This window comes from Chelmon rostratus, chromosome 6 (assembly GCF_017976325.1).
Source record: "Chelmon rostratus isolate fCheRos1 chromosome 6, fCheRos1.pri, whole genome shotgun sequence".
Lineage (NCBI taxonomy): Eukaryota > Metazoa > Chordata > Actinopteri > Chaetodontiformes > Chaetodontidae > Chelmon > Chelmon rostratus.
This window is the reverse complement of record NC_055663.1, coordinates 16133467-16156543: the sequence shown is the minus strand read 5'-3', so window position 1 is coordinate 16156543 and position 23077 is coordinate 16133467. Positions and strand designations below refer to the sequence as shown.

Here is a 23077-nt window from a genome sequence, read left to right as displayed (position 1 = left end):
TTGTAAATGGTAGGGTAGAAGTCAGGGTGAACAGAGGAAATAAAAAGCGACATTTTAAGAACAGCCACGTTAGCGTGGTCAGAGGCAGCGAAGAAGGCCCGTCTTTGTCTGTTTGACTGGTCCGAGCCACGTGTTTAGACGTCTGCCGGAGGGCTCTTTCATGTTCTATGGATTGTTTACAAAAGGTCGTCTGTATTGCAGTGGCAGGTGGTTCAACTCAGCAAGAGGTGTGTTACCCGTCCAACAGGCGAGGGGGTGTCTGACCGACATAGGCTGTAAATAAGACATCCAGTGAGTATTGTAGCTGCGGCCTAACTACGTCTCAGGTGACTGTGACAGATCTTGACTCTGCACAGATACACTGAGCTGACATTCACAATCCCTGCACCTCAAAGCTGGCATCGCATCTCCCTCCTTAGCAGTTGCCTAAAGTGTATAATTAGCATCTGCTATTTTAGAAACAGGCGTCCCCGTCTCAACACCCCGCTATCTTACACTTCTCTCTATTTACCCTGGAAATATTTTTGGAGAAGGCATGTGAAGTTACTTGGTAACGCTTCACTTTAACAGGACTTTTTCAGCACTTCGGTGTTCATTCATTGGCATTTTCAAACATCTACATGCACACCTCCCGTTCTCTCTATGAAGCATTTAGAACATATGTTTGATAACAAACTTGAAGTAGTTTTACTGATATCAAGATACTAGTATAACAAATCAATCCAGGCTCTGTTTATGCAACATAAAGAGCAGTATGTGCTTTTCTGGAGCTAAGTGTCCCCTTTACAATTCATGAAATGGCCCCTTCTGAGACTTTGCATCACTTCTGTTGTGCTTTCAGTATCATGGCCTGAAAACTATGTCCTTGCCAGTGTTTTGAGTGTTATTTTAGAACCACTTTGTGTCTCAGCTTCACACACTGGCTCTTAGTGTCTTCCTCATGTGCCTTTCATGTAGCCTGTAGTACTGTAAATCTCTGCTGGATCTGTCATTGATTTACAGTAAGTTACAGCACATTCCATACCATAGAAACAGTATTACACAGTGTTAATTTGACATTTGACACTGGAGAAATGCTTATAACTACTTTAAAATGTGCAGGAAAAATGTAAACAGTTACTGTATTTTATGACAGCAAATGAACAGTGTTGCAACTGCATGATAAAATTCCAGTTCAACATTTTAATCAGATTATCGTGTCCATGATGTTTAAGATTAACTTGGAAAATGAAAAGAATGTTTCTTATGAAGAAGTAAACAACTAACCTTCATGCTCAAAACTCAAGGTACAGTGGGTGCATGTTTGTGCCAGAGCATTTACATTTTTCACAGGTGTGCAGTCACAGGCACATAATGAAGGTACCATTTGATTCACCATAAAAGTACAATGTAGTGATGGTTGAAGCCTGAAATAAACAGTGCTGCAGCAGCCTTACAGTATGCAGTAGGTATGGCAGTATCTGGGATCTGTTTACTAAAAAAGCTACTTTAAAAACCTTTCTACATAACTGTAATGTATTAATGATAGAAGTACAAAAAGCATGGATACCATACTGAATGTTGGGAGCATAGTGATGATTTTTTTATTCATTTTTTACCATGAGAGTCGCAGTTCTGCCACTTTTTTCTGAGATTGTTGGGGATGATCATTGGTGACTTCTGCATGTTGTAAAAGACAACAGATCTGTGGATGGTCCCACACTTTTACAGTCTATACATGGATATCTTGTGTCAGAAACAAAGATTTTAGCTTTTCACAGATACTAAATGCACAGAAAGCAGTTCATTGATAACTGTGATTTAGGACAGATAGATTTGGTTTATTTTCCAGTAGCTTGAAGTTACTGGTAATTACAATCATTAAAGTCAGTCTTTGTATGGGTGCAAGCAGCTGGCTGAGAGGCAAACATCTGCAGTCCATAACAAGGGAAACAACTCCCAGGAGAGCTAAAAAAAAAAAAAAAAAAAAAAGGCTCCAAGGCTATGTTCAATGTGATTAGGACTTTGTCTCATTTAGTTTCTGCTCACACTATAAATTCAGCCGCGTCATCGAACGTTGCAATGTTTTCTTGTATAACTTTCCTAAGTGGCTTTTGCACAAGGTGGTGCAAAGTTTTTTTGTTTTGTTTTAAAACTTTGTGTGAAGGGTGAGATAAAGCCCCAAACTTGTTATTGGTTATCTCTGTCTAAATCACGCAAAGCAAATTCACTGTTAAGACGCAATGTCACACTTGGCCTTAAGAGCCTTGTACAAGAGTTTCCAAATTACACAGAGTCACATATTCTCCAACATGTAATAATGGTTCCACTTCCCCTAAAAAATCTATCCGAGTAATGTGTAAACTTGCACGTTGGTGATTTAAGTAAAAAATGAGTCAAGCTCATCCTGCAGAAGTGCACCTCCCTCCTCTTCTCTCATCGCTCCCTCCCCCTCTCTCTGACAGCGTGTGATGGGAGGAGCTCCAGTGTGTTGAGTCGTTAGAGGCAGGCTGTAGTATGACACGGTGTCAGGGAGCGGGAGAGTGTGGACCTGCGGACTCAGAGCTGTCATCTGCCAGAGCTTTAAACTCTGTTGTTTCTGTGGATTTTCCTCTGACGCTTTAGGAATCGATCTGTCTGTGTCACCTAAAGGAAACCTTTTTTAGATCTGAGGGACTTTTTTGTGTCTCAGCTGAGTCGGAAAAGAGCGTTAGCTCTGCTGTTATAGAGACTACCTTTGTGTTCATTAACTGTGGTGTGGTGCCTTCAGCTTCATGAATCATTGATGAGTGAGTACACTGCAGTTCTTGTTACCTATTGAAATGATGCCAGCATAACCTGACATTTCCCTGTTAGAGAATTTGAAACTTTTTATGACTGAGCCTGCGGGGGGTTTGTTGTTAGTTTCTGTCTTTAAAGGGATAAGTGGGTGTGAGCTGACACGCAGCAGCCCTCCGCCCTCTCCAGTAGGTCTTTATCGCAAGGTGATAGCAGGGCAAGGGGGTCATTAAAGACCCAGCCTGAGTGCATCTTGTGGTTGTGGGTGATGGTGTATGTGCAGGAGCTACCCTTGCATTAAGAGATGTCTGTCCCAGACTTATTTTCTTTAAAACACAGCTATTTCCTTGGGTGTGTTTGCGTTTTAAGGCTCTCTGGCTTGTGTGTGAGTGTCTCTAGCAATGCAGAAAAAAACAGTGGATGTCTCTGACTCTTTAAGTTGAGGCACAACTCATCAGGAGGGAGCCTGTGACTGGGAGTGGGGCCTCTTTCCACAGATAGGAGTTAGTGAATGTGGCAGCCAGTGTACACACATCCTCTCCCAGCCTGGAAACTTTATGTGAACCCAGAGGAGTGTGGAAAAGCTGACGGGCGAGAAGGAGAACATAAATATCAACACAAGGTCTTAATTGTCTTGTGTGTGTGGTTGTGATAGTTGAGAGCCATCACAGTCAGGCTGTTGAGGAGTTTTGTGTTGTGACGCGGGTTAGGGGTTCACGGTGTGATGCTGGCAGCTGCGAGACAGAGGCATCAGGTGTTATTGTGTGAAATTCAGATCCCTCACCCACACGCTGCTGGCAGCACAATCAAGACTAATGCCAAATTGTTGGCTGTGTGGGTGGTAGTTAATGGATAGAACCCGTAAATGAAAAAGTTTGTCAAAAGTCAATGAGGCGATTTTTATTTACTCTTCTTGCCTGCTTTTGAGTTTGCACTGCCAAGTGCCTTTTACTTGAAAAACTCTCAAGCTCCTTCTCCTGTGCCATGAGAGTTTGAGCAGACTGTTTTGTGAAGCAGCAACGACATATGGTTTTTTTTTTCCACCATGAGATTTAGCCCAGGTTTTAATATTTGCTATTTTACTTTACAGGACATACAGCGTAACATACCTTTCCTGGAGTAATCACTTGTGTCTGATATGGTTTTTAAAGATTCGTACATCTACTACTTCTTCATTGGAAAAGCAAGAATCTGCTAACATTATCTACTAGACTGGAGATGGCTCCAACTTATCGGTCATCATCAGTGCATTTGTGCTTAGAGTTTTTTAGTTTCCACATCACACTTGTGGAAGTTAAATTCCGGACCGTGATTGACTTCTAAACTACTTAAGGTGGCATAGAATAATGTCGTACATACACATCTTTACCTTTAAAGTTAGCATAGAGATACTTTCCTCCTTCAACACATACATTTGAAAACAGCCTTTAAGTGTCAAACTTTTCACATACATCATTCTGCCCATGCAACACACTTTTAGAGTGGAGAGGGTTCCTCTCCAGATGTCCTTAGGAGAGCTTGATATCCCTCTTAGGGGCCAGTCCATCTGAATCTGTGCTAACAGGGCAGCTAGACATGAAAGATAACCATCCCATTCAAGCTTTTGCATGAGCTTGGTTTCCATTCAAATACAGTACAAATTTTAAGCGAATTTCGAGAAATTCTGCAAAAGAAAAAGCTATTTAATGCGTGTTTCCATTCACTAATGTTGTGCGAATATTACATATTATATTCGACAACTGACTGTGCTAATTTGAACAATTTCAGAAGAAGAGGGTGCAACAAGGTGACATAAATAAATGAGCACTAGTCAAACCTCAAATGGTGATAAACTGTAGAAACCACAACGGCCAAATGGCATTTTTGTTTGTTTCACGTTTTAATTTGAGGAATGTTACAGTCTCCTTCCCTCTCCACATCTGATGTTTTCATCTGCCGCTGTTTTCAGTCTCTTTAGTGGTGCAGAAGATAGATATTTAAGTAGCTTTGTTGCATTTTGCTTTAATCAGTAAATTAACTTTTCCACCTCCCCTAAAAACTTCCTCGTGCTATTTTGTGAATATTAAATATTTTCGGCATTTCTCAATTTTTGTCTTATGTGCAAATGGAAAATGCACATAAAAACAGGTGGATGGAAACCCAGCCTACAGAGAAAGATCCTCAAATGATGAACAAACACCCAACAGAACTGGAATAAAGAGGAGCTTTCATGTTGTTTTTGAGAATGGTTAATTATTCCACGAGAGGGTGGAATATAATCAATGGTGCTATCTCATTTGTGACAGAGAGAGTTTTTGTTTCATGGCCTCATTTATGGAGATTCATCTGTCTGCCGTAGGAGAATAGCCTGTCTGTGCTGACCTTGGCCTGCTGTTTTCTTTTGGGTTTATCCACAAAGAAAACAGCTGGCAGTTGCATTCTGGATACCGGCGGCCTTGACAATGAACTGCCTGTATGATGCTGTCAGAAAAGCTTTGGCTCGTTGGTAAAGTGCGGTGCCTGTAATATCAATACTTCAAATCCAGGCCTCTTCGCAAAAATATAGTTCATGACATGGTGATAGTTACTTGCAGAGGAAGCCTGAGTATGACTGTTGCAGAGTTTAACTGGAACACTAAAACATTCCTTTGCATCATGAAAATTTATTTGATGCAGTGCTGTTCTACATCAAGTCTGCTGAAAGGAAAAGAAGCAAAAATTATGCTTCTGTGTTGTGAAGCTGCTCAAAGCAGTGAGCAACCTGTTGCACATTACTAAATCTGTTCAGAGGAGAAAAGACAAAGAAGAAATAAATCTTTCTGCATCACACTGTTTTATCACAGCTTAATCCCCCATGCTGGCCCCATATGCACATGTTTCCGTTTTGTCAGCATATCCCAAGGGCATTTTCTCAGCATTAGGCTACTCTGATCCATCGCCTTCATCTGTTTGTATAGTCAGGTTGACTCTCTCCCTGTCATTGTGTGTGTGTCTGTGTGTGAGAGAGAGATTTTTTTTTTGGATTGTCCCATTATGTGCTGTTTTCCTCTCCATGTGGTTTGGTGTCAAAATTTTTATTTTAGATTTCACGCCAATAACACAGGTTCAAACAAAGTATGTGTGGAATTACAGTATGAAAATGTGTGTGATTGTGCATAGCTCAGAATTGGATCACAGTTTAGATTGTTCTGTTGTATCTGTCCAGAAGTTGAAGGTATGTTTTTAAACTTCTGCCAAAATAATGCATGCTGCCTTCCAAGACGAGAGCTGTGCTTACTGCAGTATCACAACATGGGCCAAATAAAAGCAGCTTGTCCTAAACCGTAGCAAAGTGTTGTCTCCCCTAATTACTCTGCAGAAATGGAAAAAATCACGCAGATGTAGAGGGTTTGTAAAATTCTAGTTTTGTGGAAACCTGCACAATGTATTCAGATGCCATGAAATTAGTTCATCTGCAGACAAGAAAACTGTTTTCAAAAAGGTGGTTTAAAATAGGACATGCTGCTAGCTTGGAGCCATTTCTGCTATATTTACCAAGCTGCACTGATAATGATTCATTTCCTGGTTGTTAGTTAGAATGATTTGTGTCATTTCAAAATTGGGAATGGTTTGAGTGGCACAGACCAGAGGGGCTTGTACTGGAGCTTTTGATCATATCACTTGATCTTCATCAGCACTTTGCCCTCTCTTCCATGTCCTGAATGTTGAGATTTAAAGTTCATCTTTAAGTTTGGAAAGAGCAGTTGACAATAATCTCACCATCTGTTCTTGACCTTTCGGTCGTATCACATGATCTGTATTTTTATTAGACTTTTCTGTTTGTGCTGACAGAAACGAGTCAGAAAGGGGTTAAAAGCTGAGGCAGAGGAGGGGGCTGCTGTGGAGTGGCTAGCCACTTGTAGCCTAAAGGTTAAATACAGGCCTTCAGGGAGTCCTATTACTGTGTGCTCACTGATGGGAACTCTGCAAACATGAATTCTGGGAGCACAGCGGGCTCCTCTGTTTATTCCCAGTCCAGCGCTGTGCCACGATGTGGGAAATGAATGTGGACATGGAACATGGCCAGATTGCTGTGTTTGTTCCACAGATATTCTCAAATCTGCCTTTTAGCCAGTATGAAACATGCACCAAAACACATCACATGACGTGTGAAGCCTCACCTTGTTCCTGCAGTGCTTTAGTTTAACCGTACACAAGCCTGTGAGACAGCTTTGGGAAACCATGTGGAGTATGTTTACACTTAGGTCAGCGTTTCTTATGCGCTGGTGTGAGAATCACAGAATTCTCTTTTCAGCGTTTGTTTCCATCACCCTCCAGCCAACACCTGTTCCTCTTGCATGTTGCTTGTTTATAATAATGTTCTATTTTAATCCTCGTCGCCATGTGCGCATCTACACTTGTGACACTGGACCTAAGGGACGACTATAAGGTGTCGCATACAGAAAACGTGCATCAGGTTGTTATTAGCGACCGGATATGTGCGTGTGCTTCCTGACAGGAGTACTAGAGTAGGCCTGATTAATGGAATCAACCTCCAACTGAGCCTTGTTTAGCAGCCTGTCCCTCCCCCACTGCTGTGATTTGATATCTCTGAGCATTCCAGGTTGTGCCCTTTACTCTGCTAATGTGCCACTGACCCTTTCAGACATTCCTGTTGTAAGTCTCTGATCACAGGCATCTAATTGCTTCACTGTAAACAAGCTGTGTGTCTTTTAATATTAATGTACAATATCATTTTTCACTAAGAACAAGGTTACAGAAAGATATTTGATGCACATTACTGGTTCAAACGCACGTTTTACTCTTCTGACTAAGTTGTTGTTCTGTGACCTTGGACACAAATACTTCTTGGGTGGGTCACATGTTTTTCAGGCAGGTATCCTTGCTGAAAATTCTGATTGAGAAACGTGCAAAGGACGATGACAGGGGAGTCATGCTGGTATTTAGTCATTTCATGCTCTGCTAAGATCCATAAACAGTGCACGGGGAAGTGAGTGTGCACCTTTTATCCATCGAGAGCACTCTAATGGCCACGTTAATGCTCTGGAAGTATGCAATCCAACTTGCTCGGCTCTGTTTTCTGCTCGATGTCCCCCATCGTTGATACAGCCCAGAGTAGCAAAGTTGAACACTTCTTTGCCAAAAAGTCAAAGGCTTTTCCAGAACTGACCTTTTTTAAGGTAGTGCTGGCACTTAGTTAGCCAAGTGCTTGGTGTCCATATGAGACTGGAGTACCTGACAGTTGTCGAACAGCATCCTTATGTCTTTTTATGATGGCAGGCTTTTCTTGTAAGCTTTGAGTCTGGCATTCACAACAGCTAAGAACTCTTTAGCTTTCAGATATGGTCAGACAACACAACGTGCAAACTACTTTGTTCTGACACACCCCAGCCTTGACAACCCATAGATTTGCACAGTAGTAGCAAAAAGATATTGTTTTCTTTGAAAAATCTTGTACAGACTGATCCCTGACATGGTAACATAATCCCTTTACCTCAATGCTTTATGCCTCCAGTCCAAGAGATGGAAATAGAGATAGAGGAAGGGGGTTAAATGTAACAGAGACCACAGGACAGGAGCGGACTAAAAGCTTCCTGTGGCTGGACAGAGTGTAAGTCAGACCTGGCAGACAGGCTGGCATGGCATATGTTTTAGGTGAGAGGCACAGTAGATAGCACCGTCTGAATAATTCATCAGATTGGATTGAAGATGTGATATATTAAGACACAGCACACAAGCCATCTTATGGCCTCTTTCAGCACTTTTTGTGCAGCATGAGTGGCTGCAGGGCTCAGATCCCTCTGCATCTCTGCTTTCTTTCTGGCAGTTATCCACAAGAGTCTGGGCAGTCGAGGAGACAGTTATAGATGTGCTGGCTTTGGGTTCAGCGAGGCCTCCAGACATCTGGGGGGGATGAAGCTGTTCAGATTGCAGGTGCAGTTTAATCTCACAGGAACTAACACTGCCGATGCTTCCCCTTTCCCAATATGACTTCTGCTGTGGTCAGTGGGTCTTACTGGTTTAGGTGACAGAGACGGGGATACATGCTGTCCAACAGCACAGACCATATGTGATCTTGTCTGACTCTGCTTTGACAGAGCATATGTGCTGACAGTCTCAGTTCTGGCCTCTGCATTTGTCAGCTTATGTTTAGTTTGTGTTACAAGCAAAACAGGCCTATTTATTCTGCCCCTGCTTGTATGTCAAGCCACTGAACTTACATCTTATAGTTTATAAATAATGTGATGAATCACCTCCCCATCAGAGCGTGAGCTACAGAGCTCACGCTCTGGCTTAGCTGGAACTGAGTTACTCTGGGATACTTAAGAACGTAGATGTTTCCTAACATGACTCGAATGTTTGCTTTAACCACTTATTCAACTTTTATACTGATGTCAGTCAACCTAAACAGCACATTGACCTTTTCTGGTTTACAAGTAATATGTCTCATCCTTTTGGATAATTAATTTTACTACTAAATCTGAAAGTAAAAAAGATGGTTTAATGTAAGCTGTAAAGTTTTATTAATTAACTTGATACTTTTGTACTTTTTGTCTGTATGGTTGCGACATGACGGAGCACACCTCACCTCTAAGTTACGAAAGTGGTTGAAGATGTCTGCTCATGCTCTGATATCACAGTGGAGAGGCTCAGCTTCCTAGTAACAGGTCATTTCACCTCCATCTCTCCATGACATCAGCTCCCACCTACGTGCATCCAGCTGTGGGGGCCTGGGCGCTGTATGGACGTGTCAGGACTCTGATTGCATCGCAGACGCACGCCAATGTGAGCTTTTCACTGCGAACAAAGAGGCACATGAACTTTGAGGGGTCTTTTGAAGTGCTGAACACCATTCTAGCTTCACTAACTTGTGAGAGCAACTTGGCAGTAAAAATGTCACGAACATGTGATTTTTCTTGATTACGTGTCTTAGTTGTTATTATTTTACTTTCTTAGACTGAACTAATTTATACCATCTGCACAGTGATTAACAAATCATGTGATATAGGATATCTGCCTGTATACCTGCAGCCAAGCACGCTGAACTCTGTCATCTGATAGGTTGCTAATCCTCTTATTATGCTTGTCTGGTTAAATAGAACAGTCACTCAGCCATTAAATCATCTAGCCTAGGGATCAATGTGGGCCCCATAATTTTGCTGTGTGCTAGGCTATGTACAGTGTGATTGAAAGGGAAAAAAGGAAGAGGGCACATGCAAGAATGTGAACTATAAACATGCTAAATTAGATCTTAACCAAGCAATATAGCTTGACAAATTTGCCCTTGAGTGACTGCATTAGCACGGTCTAAAGGGTGATACTCTTGAGTGACAAGAGTTCATCTCCCTGCCGTGGTTTACCATACGCTGCCCTCGTAGGTCAGATCTGGTCGTCTTGGATGTTGGATGTCAATGATTGGAATTTACCCCAAATATCAGTGTGTTAAAGGATTCACAAGATGGCTTGGATGATTGGGATACCAAGGTCTAAGTGACTCCAGAGAACTTTGAGTGAGGAATGTGCAACTTGCTATTGATCTTTGCTAAGTGAGGTCACTGCATGTGGGGGGCAACTGCCCCACTCCCAGACCCCACATAAAGGGGATAGACCACCCCCCACAAAGATATTTTAATGTGGTCTATCCGCCACATAAAGAGGTCAAAAAGGAGAATTTGACTTGTGCTTGATACCAGGTTTAAGACATGTTGGGGATTGTAGCCAGAGATGAGAGGAAGATGAATAAGTATAACCACAGGCATAAGAAACCTAACTGTCTGTACTGTATTTGTTGCCTCAGGATCAGTTGTTCATCATTTGTATGCTGTATGTCATGAAACTGCAATTTCCCAGCTTGGGATAAATAAAGTATATCTATCTATCTATCTATCTATCTATAACTAGATTTAGAGAGTATAAGACCGATGGTCTTTACACTGTTGTCAGACTTTCTGTTTCCCTCAGTGAGTTCAAAGAGAAAAGAAATCTTTCAGTGTTATGCGACTATAAAGGAAAGAAGTCCACAATTAATAGCAAGGGTTGTGGATACTTAAAGAAGTTCCTGCAATATGCAAATAATCAAACTAAGTTAATAGGCTTATCCCAATATTTGTTAATATTAATGTTAATAAAAATCAAGGAATACAAATGTCAATTTGCACCTTGTAGTCTGGCAAAGCTTCGTAAGCATTAGCATTAGCTCAGCTTAGCCTTTAGCAGTTCTCACAAGTGTCATATTCAATAGGATGGACATTAGATGATTGAGGAGTGAACCTGAACCTGATTACACCTGCCTGGATGAACACACCACTCCCTGGGCTGTCACTGATCCTTGCTTGTGTTTTTTGAAAAGGTAAAAAAAAAAAAAAAACCCAAAACTTTTTTCTCTATTATCTGCCAATATCTCTTTTTGGATATATGTTTAAGAATATTGTTCATATATTGTGTTTCATTTTTTTTCTGTAGCTCCTTGTTAAAATAGCTGATCACAAGGTTTAATTGGTTTCAAGAGGCAGCAAAGCGGATCAGCATCATCCACACCACTCCCCATAGCTGTCAGCTGCCCAGCCTAATGAGGCATTACAAGATCATTGTTCGTACTGAATCAACTAGCATGTTAATCTGTTAGTCTTCTGATAGAAAGCTAGCTGATTGCATTTAGCAAGCACATCATTTACTTTTTCAGAATTGAAGAAATGTTCTCTGTGGGGTTTTTGACCTCTAGTGGTGTTTTTATGACTTGGTCCCCATGTGGTGTGTCTTGTGCATGTGCACGAGGATGATAAGATGCACATTCCTGCAGTATCACACTATTCCACTGATCTACAGGTGGCAGTGAGATATGCAGCTGCATGCATATGAAGGAGGGCTGCTTGCTTGTTAACGTGCTGTAAACAACACAGGTTTCAAGTGTTGAGGAAAAATCCTCTTTGCAAGTGTTTTATGGGGAAGGAAAAGCGTTTGTCACATTTGTTTGCATTTTGAAGACAACTCCACAGTGTACATTTAGCACTGACATAGTTGAGACTTGAGCAGTGAAACCTTGAGCAGCGAGAACCAACTGGTTACGATGTGCTTCGCAGGCTTTCAAAACTCTTAAGTTTGCGGTTTGTGTCGATGATGGGCATGTGGAGACGTGGACATTCTGAGCCTTTTATCGAACTCACACAGTGATGGATGTGTGCAGCTCTTTGCCCAATGGCCTATAGCCTGAGCTTCTGTCTAAGCCGCTAAGCTACTGGAATGCGTGCAGCTTCTCGCTGTGGACATCAAGGGAGAACAGCCACGCCGCTTTGTTTACAGCCCTTCATGGATGCCACACCAGCCTAATCAATTTTGAAGAGGATAAATATTTCAATGCGGTGTTGGTGATTGAGTAGTCCATGAATTTCCATGGGCAGCAAATATTAATGCAGCATATTATTTCCTTTTTGTCAGCTGAATTGTCCACATGATGGAGTTACACAGTGTCTGTGATAACAGACCCTGCAGATTTTTCAGCAAAAAATACCATTTTTTAAAATTATTATTTATTATTTTTGATATATTTCTCACAGAGAAAAATCCTCACATACAGCTGGTTTTACCTCGTGACCAATTTCTAGTCTTCGCCTTCTGTTCATATGTTAAATACTCTTTTGTTATAGTGTTTGATATTGCTCATTAACATATTATTTGTATTTAAACAACTACCTCAGCATATTGTAGTTGTGTATTGCAGATTTATCTATTATAACAGATCAAGCTAGTGAAGGTAAACAAGAACAAGTGAGATAAAGCACCACAGGTCGATGTCATGTTATCAGCACTCGCTCTATCAGGGTCAATATTTCACTCTGGTGAATGCCGACAGAATTATATGGCAAACAAGTGCAGACATTTAGAGCGGGAGTGAGTGTTTCAACAGGCTTGACCTACTTACAGCAGCCAGGGCTCAAACAGCTCCTCACCTGTGTCTGGCAGACGCCAGGACCCCTCATAAAACCACAGGTCCTAGATATCTTAAACAGTGCACTGACATTATTCTGTGTTTTTATTTCTCTCATAAAAGAGTACCTGGTGAATTTGTTGCTTTTACTGCACTGAACTGATTGTGGTCACGCTTTCCTTGGCTGGCCTGAACTGTTACACAACTTACTATCAACTGACCTCTTGCTTCGTTTCAAATATTGCTCACAGTAGCAGTCCACTGGTCTATACATAATACAGTTAGTAGATCTATATGTACAAGGTAGTTATAAAGTGGTGGGAGCCTGGACTGGAGTTAGGCTAAGTTTAGCGTTGGTTACCAGGTCTTGTATAAGAACTTTCTGACACCTTATAATTGATTAACATTAGACTATCCAAAAATGTTACCTTGTGTATGTTTTAAATGTTATTTCTCTTTAAATTAAAGTGTGAAGTCTCCAGCATGTTACCCATTCTGAAAGCATTTGCTCCGTTTGAGTAATGGAAAAGAGAAATGGAAAAACAGTTGCATACTGTAATTTCACTGCAAGAGATTCATATGTATATCTCATCACTGGCCATTGTAAACGTAGTGTAGTTTTCAGTAGAGGACTTTGACATAGGAAATCCCACAGAAATGTCACCCTGATCCTAATACTTCAGCATAAACACATGTGACATGGTAGTCGTTTGCACGTGAGCGTTACCGTGCTGAGAGCAGCAGACTGTGCTCGGATGGCGGTGATCTTAATTTTCCAGCAGAAGCTGAGAGTGTGAGATATTTAATTCACATCAGTTTGCAAGTAATGTCAGATTTATCAGCACTCAGAATGTCTTTGACATGTACTTAAAAGAGGATTATCAAAATAAATACATATACTAATGCCCAAACTATGCTGGGAACAACTGCAATGAGAAGATGAAGACACATAGACCTTCCACTTAGTTATCAGTGAAATATTTTATTTTGCTTCAAATCCAAATCCAAAACATTTAAAGAGCTCTGACATCGGTTACAGAGCACTTGTGTTTGCCCTTTTTAAGCAATATTTATTACAGTACAAATATCTAGTATAGTACAACAATAGTATCAATAATTGTGGCATGAACTGGAGCAGCGCCCTTTAGTATTGCTCTTGCTTTGCAGCTCCACCAAATGTCAGGATGTATTATGTAGTCTTTCTGTGTGGAATGCAGATCAGGTTCAGGTACAATTGTTGAATGTCAACATCAAAATCATTTCAGCTTTTGACCACTGAATTTGCAGAATATCTTGACAGCTTATCATGCACTTCGTTCTCTCTGTGATCGTATAATGGGTCAACAGAAGGTGCAGAAGGATTTTTGATAATTATAGTAATTTATTAATGGCTGATAAAATGTGGGGCTGACTCAGCGTTAACGTCTGAAAGGTTTATCAGATGATACAACGTCGGATACTCGCAACGATGTTCCTTTCCTCAGCAATGGGTGTGACAACGTTAAAACAGGCTGTAGAAAATAATTGGGCCATTTCAGCGAGATCAGCAGGGCAGGCTGCTTCCTGAAAGTGGATCAGCTTACACTGGGTTGTTGAAAACCGAACAGAGAGCAGACAGAGAGAGAGAAAGTACAATTTTCTGCCGATTTCTCCTCAGCCCTCCCAGTATTTACCGTATGTGAGGGTTTATTAATGACAACACATGAATAGCTTTAATCCGGGTTTATGCCCTGTCTGGTGTGTTTTGACAGGGAGAGTTGGCTCGAGTGCCAGGAATAAAAAGGGCACGAAGCCAACGGAGGTGAATGACTCTCACACAGTAGTAAAGATCTCATTGAGTGGAGTATTTGTCTGTTGAGATTAGTTACTCTCAGGTGATTCCCACCTTCACACGAGTGTCTCGAGTGCTGAGTTCGATGAGGTGACTAGAAATACTGTCACCTTCAGAAAGGAAAAGGTGTCTTTGCCCTCTCATTTGCTTGTCTTTTGTCCCTTCCCTCACTGAGTATTAATGCCCTTTTCTGTCTGTCATGGAGCCCCTGCTGCTCTTCTTTTACCCACTTCGGCCTTGATAGTGATAGCAGGCGCTGCTCTGCTACTTTACATTTCATCAGCAAGCTGCTTCTGCTGGCTCCACATCTGTTATGGAAATTTGCGCAGAGGGGAAATGGAATATCATTTCAAATATTTTAACTTCTGAAACCGGGTTGATTTAGGCACTTGTAAAGGTTTCAAAGACAGGCGTGATGAAATATGCTCATTCACTTTCACAGCCATATATTACCGTAATCTATCAATACATTCGTAGTGCCTGATAGCTTCAAATTTGGGATGTTTGAAGAAGTCAGCGCTTGTGATAAAATTCACAACCTCTGACCGTGTGTCACAAACCCCAGAGGAGAAGCAAGCTTGATGAATTTAACTCCCCTGAACGGTAAGTTCAAAATGTCCCCTATCTCTGTTCAATAGTTTAATAAGATTTTAATTAGGCAATTAAAAGTCTTTGGAATAGCATATGGTCATAATTACTGCTGTATGGTTCGCTCAGGGATGAATGAGCCATTAATTACTCTTAGTTGGGTCTGGGGATTGGACTTAAAATGGGTCGAGCAGGAAAGAGAGGGTCTTTTTTCAGCCTCCGCGGTCAGCTAATCAGAAATACAGACTTCTGAGTTTCTGTTCTGGGGAACCAGATTGGGTCGCACCAGCTATTCGTGAATCCATTACTTAGTTTGTCTTTCCAGTCTTTCCAAAGTTGTTTTAAACTGGTGATTAACGTAGTCAGGTCATACTGTTAACATGTAAGTTTTTTTTTTTTGCTAGACTTTAATAATGTGTGAGTCAGTTGCTCTGAAACATTTGTCGCATACCCAAACAAAAATAATCACCTACGTAAACAGGAAGTGTCAGATTTACAGGCGCACATTGAACTGGACTGCCAATCCTTTGTGAGTTTAGGTGTTAGTTTGTGTTTTTTCTATCTGCATACATGGAGAAATCAATGTAAGTTTAAAGCTTAGAATAAATGGGAAATATCGATTGTGTTTTTCTAGTTGATTTGGTAATTTAGTCTAATTATATCAGCATAATGTTTGGATAATCTAAAGAATAATGTAAATATTTTGTGAATATGAATGTAAAAATTTCCCAGCTTACAACATCACTAAACAGAGTTTTACAGGTGCCAGGTCGTATGTGTCAACAGTATTTGAGATCTTTTACACTTTGGTCTAAACAGATCATAGCAAACTAGCGTTTGCTTTGTCGGTTTAGCTATGTAACAGATACATCTGGAAGTTACAGGTTGTAAATATTTAGTGACAGATAATCTCTGGATAAGAACTAGTATGTTTGTTGTATGTTTTTTTACTTAGTAATGCTAATGACACTTGTGTCACAATTGGGCAAAGTTTGAAAAACTTAAGAGTTGATGCAACTGCCTCCCGGAGAATCACCTTTAATACAAATGACTAAATTTGCTGTTGTGATGGGAGTATTTGAGGTTACCTTGGAATTCCTGTAACAGTGATTTTTCCACGTAGTCACCATTGATACCTGAGCTCTGTGCCGGAAGTGCTGTAACATCTTACTCACAGATCGGTATCTTTAGATCTGGATGAGTCATTACGAAATAACCTGAGAGGCAGTAGGACCTGTGCAGGACTGTGTCAACACTGCACTCCCACGGCACTCGCCCAGTGAATCAGCCACTCCGTCCATATGTGCAGGCGTGTTCCTCCATTAAACCCTCTCCTGACAGATGATGTCCTCCACGTCTCACATCTGCTCCTTCACACATCTGAGAGTCCTTCAGCAGCGTGAAGGTGTCAAGGGGGCAGGAGGGGAAGTGCTGATCACAGGTTGAAGGCCACATCTGGGAGCATGTGACCTGGGCTGTCCGAGGGTTGTGATGTCGATGGCCAGCATGCGTGCGTGCGTGTGTGTGTGCAGGTGGCTTCCACAGATGACAGGCATACCAAGAGGTCGTATTTTTCAGTCAACACTTTACCAGTCAACAGGCTGTGTGTGGAATCGGGGGGCCTTGACCCCTCCTACTCTACTCAAATAACAAATGCTAATGGTGGTGCCACCTGTTTCAGCAGCATACGCAGTGCAGCTATTTATAATGCTAGTCTTATAAGTAGCGCTGTCATTGGGCGGTCTTTGTCATTCGATGATAAATTGTGATGGTTTTACTGTACGCCAGGAGCTGTATTACTGGAAATGACTGGTCAAGAGTGCTGGGAATTTCCATGTTGGTTAAATATAAACCTTATTTCCTCTTTTGACATGGACACTAATGTGAATACATTTGACAGCGTAGACAATATAATGTTCAAAGGTTTATTCTAGTATATGACAGGCTCATAACTTTTTATGGGAATGTTTGGTACAATAAATTTCCCATTGCATTAGAAGTTGTTATGTCAGTTATTGTGTCAGCTGCCTGTTTATGGGAGTTTTATTCTCATGCAACCACATGTGTTAACGAATCAGTTCTTTCGTCCTATGGAAGTCGCTACCTGCTCGCAGCATGGCTTCTCACTGCATCATTATAGGTCTCTTCACTTCTTTGGCTAATTATTTTCACCTCATGAATTGTCAAAACTATTGCTGTGACTTACCTGGATGGTGGGTTGGTTAGCACATGCCTGTGAAAAATCAGTCACATAGTGACACCTCTGTGTGACATTTATTTCCCACCCAGAAGGGTATTTTAGTTTCCACTCGTATGCCCCTCTCACTTTTCCTAATTGTTTTACCCCTTGTTACACTTACTGTCAAGGCATCATAATGCAGGAGGAAGCTCTAAGTTGATAAAGATGTAGATACACTCTTCCTGGTCACCTTCAGTTATTACCCTGTACTTATAAGCTTACCCTGCAATATAAGCTTTGTATGTAGTGGTAAACGTCACAGACTACATGTAAAGCTTTATTTGAATCAAATCTATTGATTGTTTCTCTGTTTTTTGTGATTAGGGGTGTTAATACAGCATTATCTCATTATTCCATTATCAGTTCTTGGGTTAGGGTATATATATACTCATATATACTGTTCTTCTTAAAAATAAAGAATTTTAGGGCGTGTTTCTATGCTTTTGTTAGAGTCATGGAATGCACAAAGATCAATTTAATTATTATATATGTTATTTTCGAGGTTCATATAAATGTTCAGAAATAAATAGCATTCGCTGAGTCTTGTTGAAGAACTCCAGACCTAACTGTGTCCTCCCACCAATAAAACCAAACCTTTGCCTTTGATAAGACACTTCATGTTTTATAATCTGCAGTAAAAGCTTGACGTATGCAATGATTATGTCAAACTGATCTGATACGGATGATATGTTGCTGCAGAGGGATGTAGAAAGGAACTCTAGAAAGATTTAAGAGGAGATCATAGAGAGATGGGAGGGTATCATCCATAGCCAGAGCACACTATCACGTCTGTGTAGGGAGTGAAAGGGACGATTCAGTTTATGCATCATGCAGGAGAGAGCGGTGAAGTGCAGAGTTGCATATAGATTTCTGTGCTGTCAGAGGGGCCCTTGTTCTCTCGCTCACGCTGAGTTGAGCTCTCTCTACGTACCTCAGTCGGGTTCAGCTCGATGCATGCGGGCCTCTTTTTCTGACTGTCAAACACAAACCCAGAATTAATGTTAGCTTCACTTTTTCTTGGTCACGTGGTGTCTCCCTTTGAATTGTTCCACACAAAGGATGCTAACGATGCTTATGGCCTGCCTCCTGTCTATTACACGTTACAGGCCGCTGGCACCACGTAGGCTGCTGGCAGGGGGGACCGTCCAAAAAATTTCAGACAGTGACCCAGCCCGGAGTTTCAAAAGCAGAAGCCTCTCATAACCTTGTCTGCTTTTGTCATCATGATCATTAAGAGTCACAGTCCTGCTGTAGGATGTCCAGGCATCACTGATTATATTTCCTGTTATAGCTTTTTCAAATCTGAACAGTGCATCAGTGGTAAAGGTAATGACTGATTTTGATCCAATAGCTCTTATGTTGACATTTTTTTTTTTAACTGTTTGAAAAAGACACACAGAAGAAAGTCTTGATTTGTATTATTCCTCCTTTTGGGGAGTAAATTGACACAGTAGAGGATATCTGCCTGTATTTCTTATATTCAAGTCTCGTGTGTGTCTCCACTGCTGTAAAAATAACCCTCTTTGTGTCTTCTTCTCCGGCCTTTATCATGGCCTTCCTGCTCCTCCAAATGTCATCTTCCCAGCTCAGATTTGGAGATGTCTGTGTTTGCACCAAGTGTCAGACTGCTTATTGACTAAGAGTCAGGAACCTCTTGATAGAAAACAGGAATAGCTTCACTCACTGCCTTCTGCTATTGATTGCCATACCCCACATGAAACCGAATCTCCCGTTGGTTGCATTTAATGAGGAGCTACCTGTGGCAACGGTAATGGAGTGTCTGGAGTTGTAACTGGGATGTGCGTATTGAATTTCCCTTCACGTCTCGCTACATTCAGTTAATCAACATCACTGAATTGCCACATAACCCCATTATGGGAATGATGGTTGTCTTGTGGCTTTTATCTGATGTTTTCGTAAGAATTGTTGGAGGCATTGTGGATAAAGGAGTTAGCCAGTGTCAACTCTTGAATGGCAAAAAAAAAATAAAAATAAAAATAAAAAACTGAAAGTGTAGTGATCTGTGTTGGTTTGAGGAGAAATGCACAGCAGGACTATGCAAATATTTAACCAATTTCCTTTGGCTTTAGGCACTTTTATCTTCATAAATTCCTCATTGCAACTGAGAGCAGGCAGAATTAAAGCCTTCTGTGACCTGTGGGAATCAAAACATTTTACAGTATCAGTGGTTAGAATGTATACACACCATTTCTCACTGTGCGGTAATTCAACTAAAGTTCAACCAAGGAAAACTGTGGGACAGAAACTCCTGTAATATGACCTAGGTGCCGCACCTTTTTATTGTCTTTAAGTTGAAAGATTTCCAAGAAATTTAGTCTGTTTTCATTTTCCTGTGCAGAGCAGGTACAAGCAGGTCAGACATGTAGACTGTGACTTTGGGGGAGCATAAGGTTGTTAAACACAAGCTGACATTATGAATTTAGCCTGACCTCAGCATTGCACTCAAACATTTCCTTAAGCAAAGCTCATTTATGTAGGGTTCTGTTAATGATCACTACAGTGGTATCACTTACTCAACCCTCTGGACAGAAACTGAAAGCAATACCAGACACCTCAGATCTGTAGCGAGGAGTGGTCAGCTTGAGCCCCACAGATAAAGAATCTAGATTTTGGTTTTGTCCTCTGGCACCTCGGCACTAAAAATGTCAAATGTAGTGGGATGGCAATAGTTATGAAACCAGATTTTTCTTTTGTTAAGATAAAGACTGCTCTCAGCACACTGTCGATGACATAGAAAGACATTTTTTTAACCTAGTACCCCTCTTAGCACCACAGCTGTTCCTATACAGCTTAGCACTGAAACTGTACCCATTACAAGGAACAAGAGTTACAGCTAAAAAAAAATTTAAGAACTGATCCCTCATCTTTACTTTATTTTATTATCTTTCTTATTATCTACATGGGGGTTGCAATGCATATTTCATTGACATGCTTAATGACAATAAAGGATTCTTGATTCTTGATATTTATTAATTAATTGTTTAGTTCATGGAATGTCTGAAAATTGTGAAAAAAAACGTAATAGTTGTGTAAGTTTTCCGAGGTGACGTCCTCAAATGTTTTTATTGTCTGTGTTTGTTTTGGCTGTGGCATGTGGAACAGAAATGCAGCAAATCCTCACTATGAATAATCTGGTACGAGAGGATGTTTGCCATTTTTGCTTGAAAAAATGTCTTAAATGTTGACTCAGCTTTCAAAATAGTTGGTGGTAAATGTTCTGTCAGTCGACTCATAAATGAATCCACTTTTCTTTCCACATCAACATGGAATCCCGCAAGCTTGCTTATACAAATCGCTAACTCGAATGTTGTTCCTTCATCTTCGCAGACCTCAGCTGAGACCCTGCGGTGATGTGTACGCATGGAGGCTGACCGGTGGAGGCTTCCTGTCTTGTTGTGACGGTCATTTCAAACCAGCATCATCTTCCGCAGACCCAAAGGGGTCTGACTTCACGACAGTGCATAGACCTTCCATTCAAGGAGTCTGGAGCCACAGGAAGAGAGAGAGAGAAGGAGAGAAAATAAACACAGCTTAAAAAAGACGCTCTTCATGAATTCCCCACAAACCTGAAAGGCAAATACTGCAAGTTGGCTGGCGGTCTTTAGGAGGCATGTGGACAATGAGCATGGCTTGGCTCTGGCTCCCAGCCTACACTGTCCTCCTTGTTGGTTGCTTTCACGCAGCTGTCACGGAAAATGATGTCACTCCACGCCTCACCTTCTCCTACAGTAAGTTTATCAGCTCATTGATTTGAGAATTACCATGATATTACAGTAACATACTGCTAATGCATGAGATGTTTGTTTCAAGCAAAGATATGTGGAGTATATAGAAAGGATGATGTGAGCCTTGGGGGTGCCTGAGGCTCCAGTCGGGGCTTGGTGAGATCCTTTTGCATGAACAGCAGCACTTGGCAAATTGTCAGTAAACAGTAAAAAGAGCGAGGCTGTTGCTCTCTCTTGCTCTGTGTAGTAAAGTTGCTGCAAGCTCACAGCTGGCCAGATGTAAAAGCTTTACACAACTGCATAATTTAGGAGCTCATGTATCACGGAAGGTCAACAGAAACGGCTTCTCTTTTCTGTTAGATGATTCAGTATTCAGTATTAAATTATTATTATATTATAACAGAGCATACCAAAATTTTACACTCTCACATCCTGCCTACAGGGCTGATTATGTAAATCCCAGTGGTGTCCCTGTTCATTAACTCTGTCCATTGAAAAAAAACCCAATACACTTCATATATGTCCTTTGTAGGAGCTAAAGGGATTTGGATGGTGTTTGTCTTCGCCATAATGATTTAAAATCCATGTAAATCCGCACTGTGAATGGCAGCTCCATCGGGGTGGCTTGGTCGAGTACCTACAGGTCAGACATAATTACAAAATGAACCGGCCTATTGTGCTGCGACTTACTGGGGCAGTCTGACACAGTCTCGCAAGCACTGAGAGGTCCTGCTCTTATATAATTTGCATTTTTGGTCAAATTTCGCCCTAAAAAATATGTTATGATGTTGTTAAATTAGCCTTTTGAGTGGCATGATTTGCTCCGCTGTGGTCGTAGAGAGTGCCATGCCCACTAGTGCCAAGTAAGGATTTTACTGTCACTTGTATGTAATTATTCAAGTGATCAACCAGTGCACTTGAGATGACAAGTTGGATTTAAACATTTATTGTGCCTTAGTATTTCCATGGATATTAAACAAAATGATGGATTATGAGATCAATGCAGGCTTTCAATGATTGAACTGCGGTTAGTGATTCAGGCGTCATTAGACTCTTAATGTCAGGGAAGATTGTGTTGATAGATCTCTCTTAGTAATCTATTAAAGACACAGATAAAATTTCCAGTATGGGGCTAATCTTGAGCAGGCAAGCTTTCAAATAGGTCAGCCATCTTGCCTGTCTGAGCCTGTACCTTCCCTCATGTAGGACCTCTATACCAACAGGTAATCTCTCTCACCTGCCAGCCCCAACAAAGCCCACAGCTCAGCACTGGTGAAGCGTTTCACAACAACACACACCATCAATCACTCAGTGCAAAGACGCTTCACGTTCACACTTATCCCTGTTAAGATTTGCTTTAAGGGCGTGCAGCCAATCTTAAACACCACCATAAAGCACACAAAACACTCATATCAGAAGCCCAGAACTCTGTGTTTTATGGATGCAGCATGGCTGCGGCTAAGCAAGGATGGTTGTCTTTTCTATCTTGTGTCTATTTTAGTAGTATTATTGGTGCTAACCATACCTATCCTCAGTCATCAGCGTGTTTTGTTACATACAGTTTATGTTGCTGTAACCCTTGCACGTTGATGAGTTCTGCAGGAAATTGCAAAGTGTTTACAACAGAGGTAGTTACGATACACAATACGACTTAAGAAGGAGTACGTTTACCATGTCCCTCTGACCCATATCTTGGTTAAGGGCTCATTGCGACTTTAACTTTACTAGCTGGCTCATGCATTAGCTCTGACAAAAGATGTCTGAAAAGACTGAGCTCCTCGACAGATGATGTTGCCGTTTAAAAGACAACTTTTTGGTTTCAGATTGCGACGTAAGAAAAAAACAGGCTTCATTCAGCCAATGAAGGTTAGTGGGGCCTGGTGATAGAATTTGTCTTGCTGAGGGAATGTTGGTTCTGTTACACTGACATTTTCCAGCCTCCCTCAGAAGGGCTTTGTCACATTGTGTTTACTGTATCAAAGCAGAATGCAGAGCTGCAGGCCTCGGGGACC

General features: G+C 41.2%; 1 protein-coding gene across 1 annotated transcript in view; it reads left to right on the top strand.

Annotated features, from left to right (window-relative positions):
- Positions 1-2518: 2518 nt before the first annotated feature.
- The window catches only part of sema4ba (sema domain, immunoglobulin domain (Ig), transmembrane domain (TM) and short cytoplasmic domain, (semaphorin) 4Ba), a 40690-nt gene continuing 20131 nt past the window's right edge, over positions 2519-23077 (top strand). Inside the window, exons 1-2 of the mRNA XM_041939732.1 lie at positions 2519-2768; positions 20668-21068. Of these exons, the coding sequence (XP_041795666.1) occupies positions 20951-21068 (118 nt within the window). The 5' untranslated portion in view covers positions 2519-2768; positions 20668-20950. The remainder of the gene's footprint in view (positions 2769-20667; positions 21069-23077) is intronic.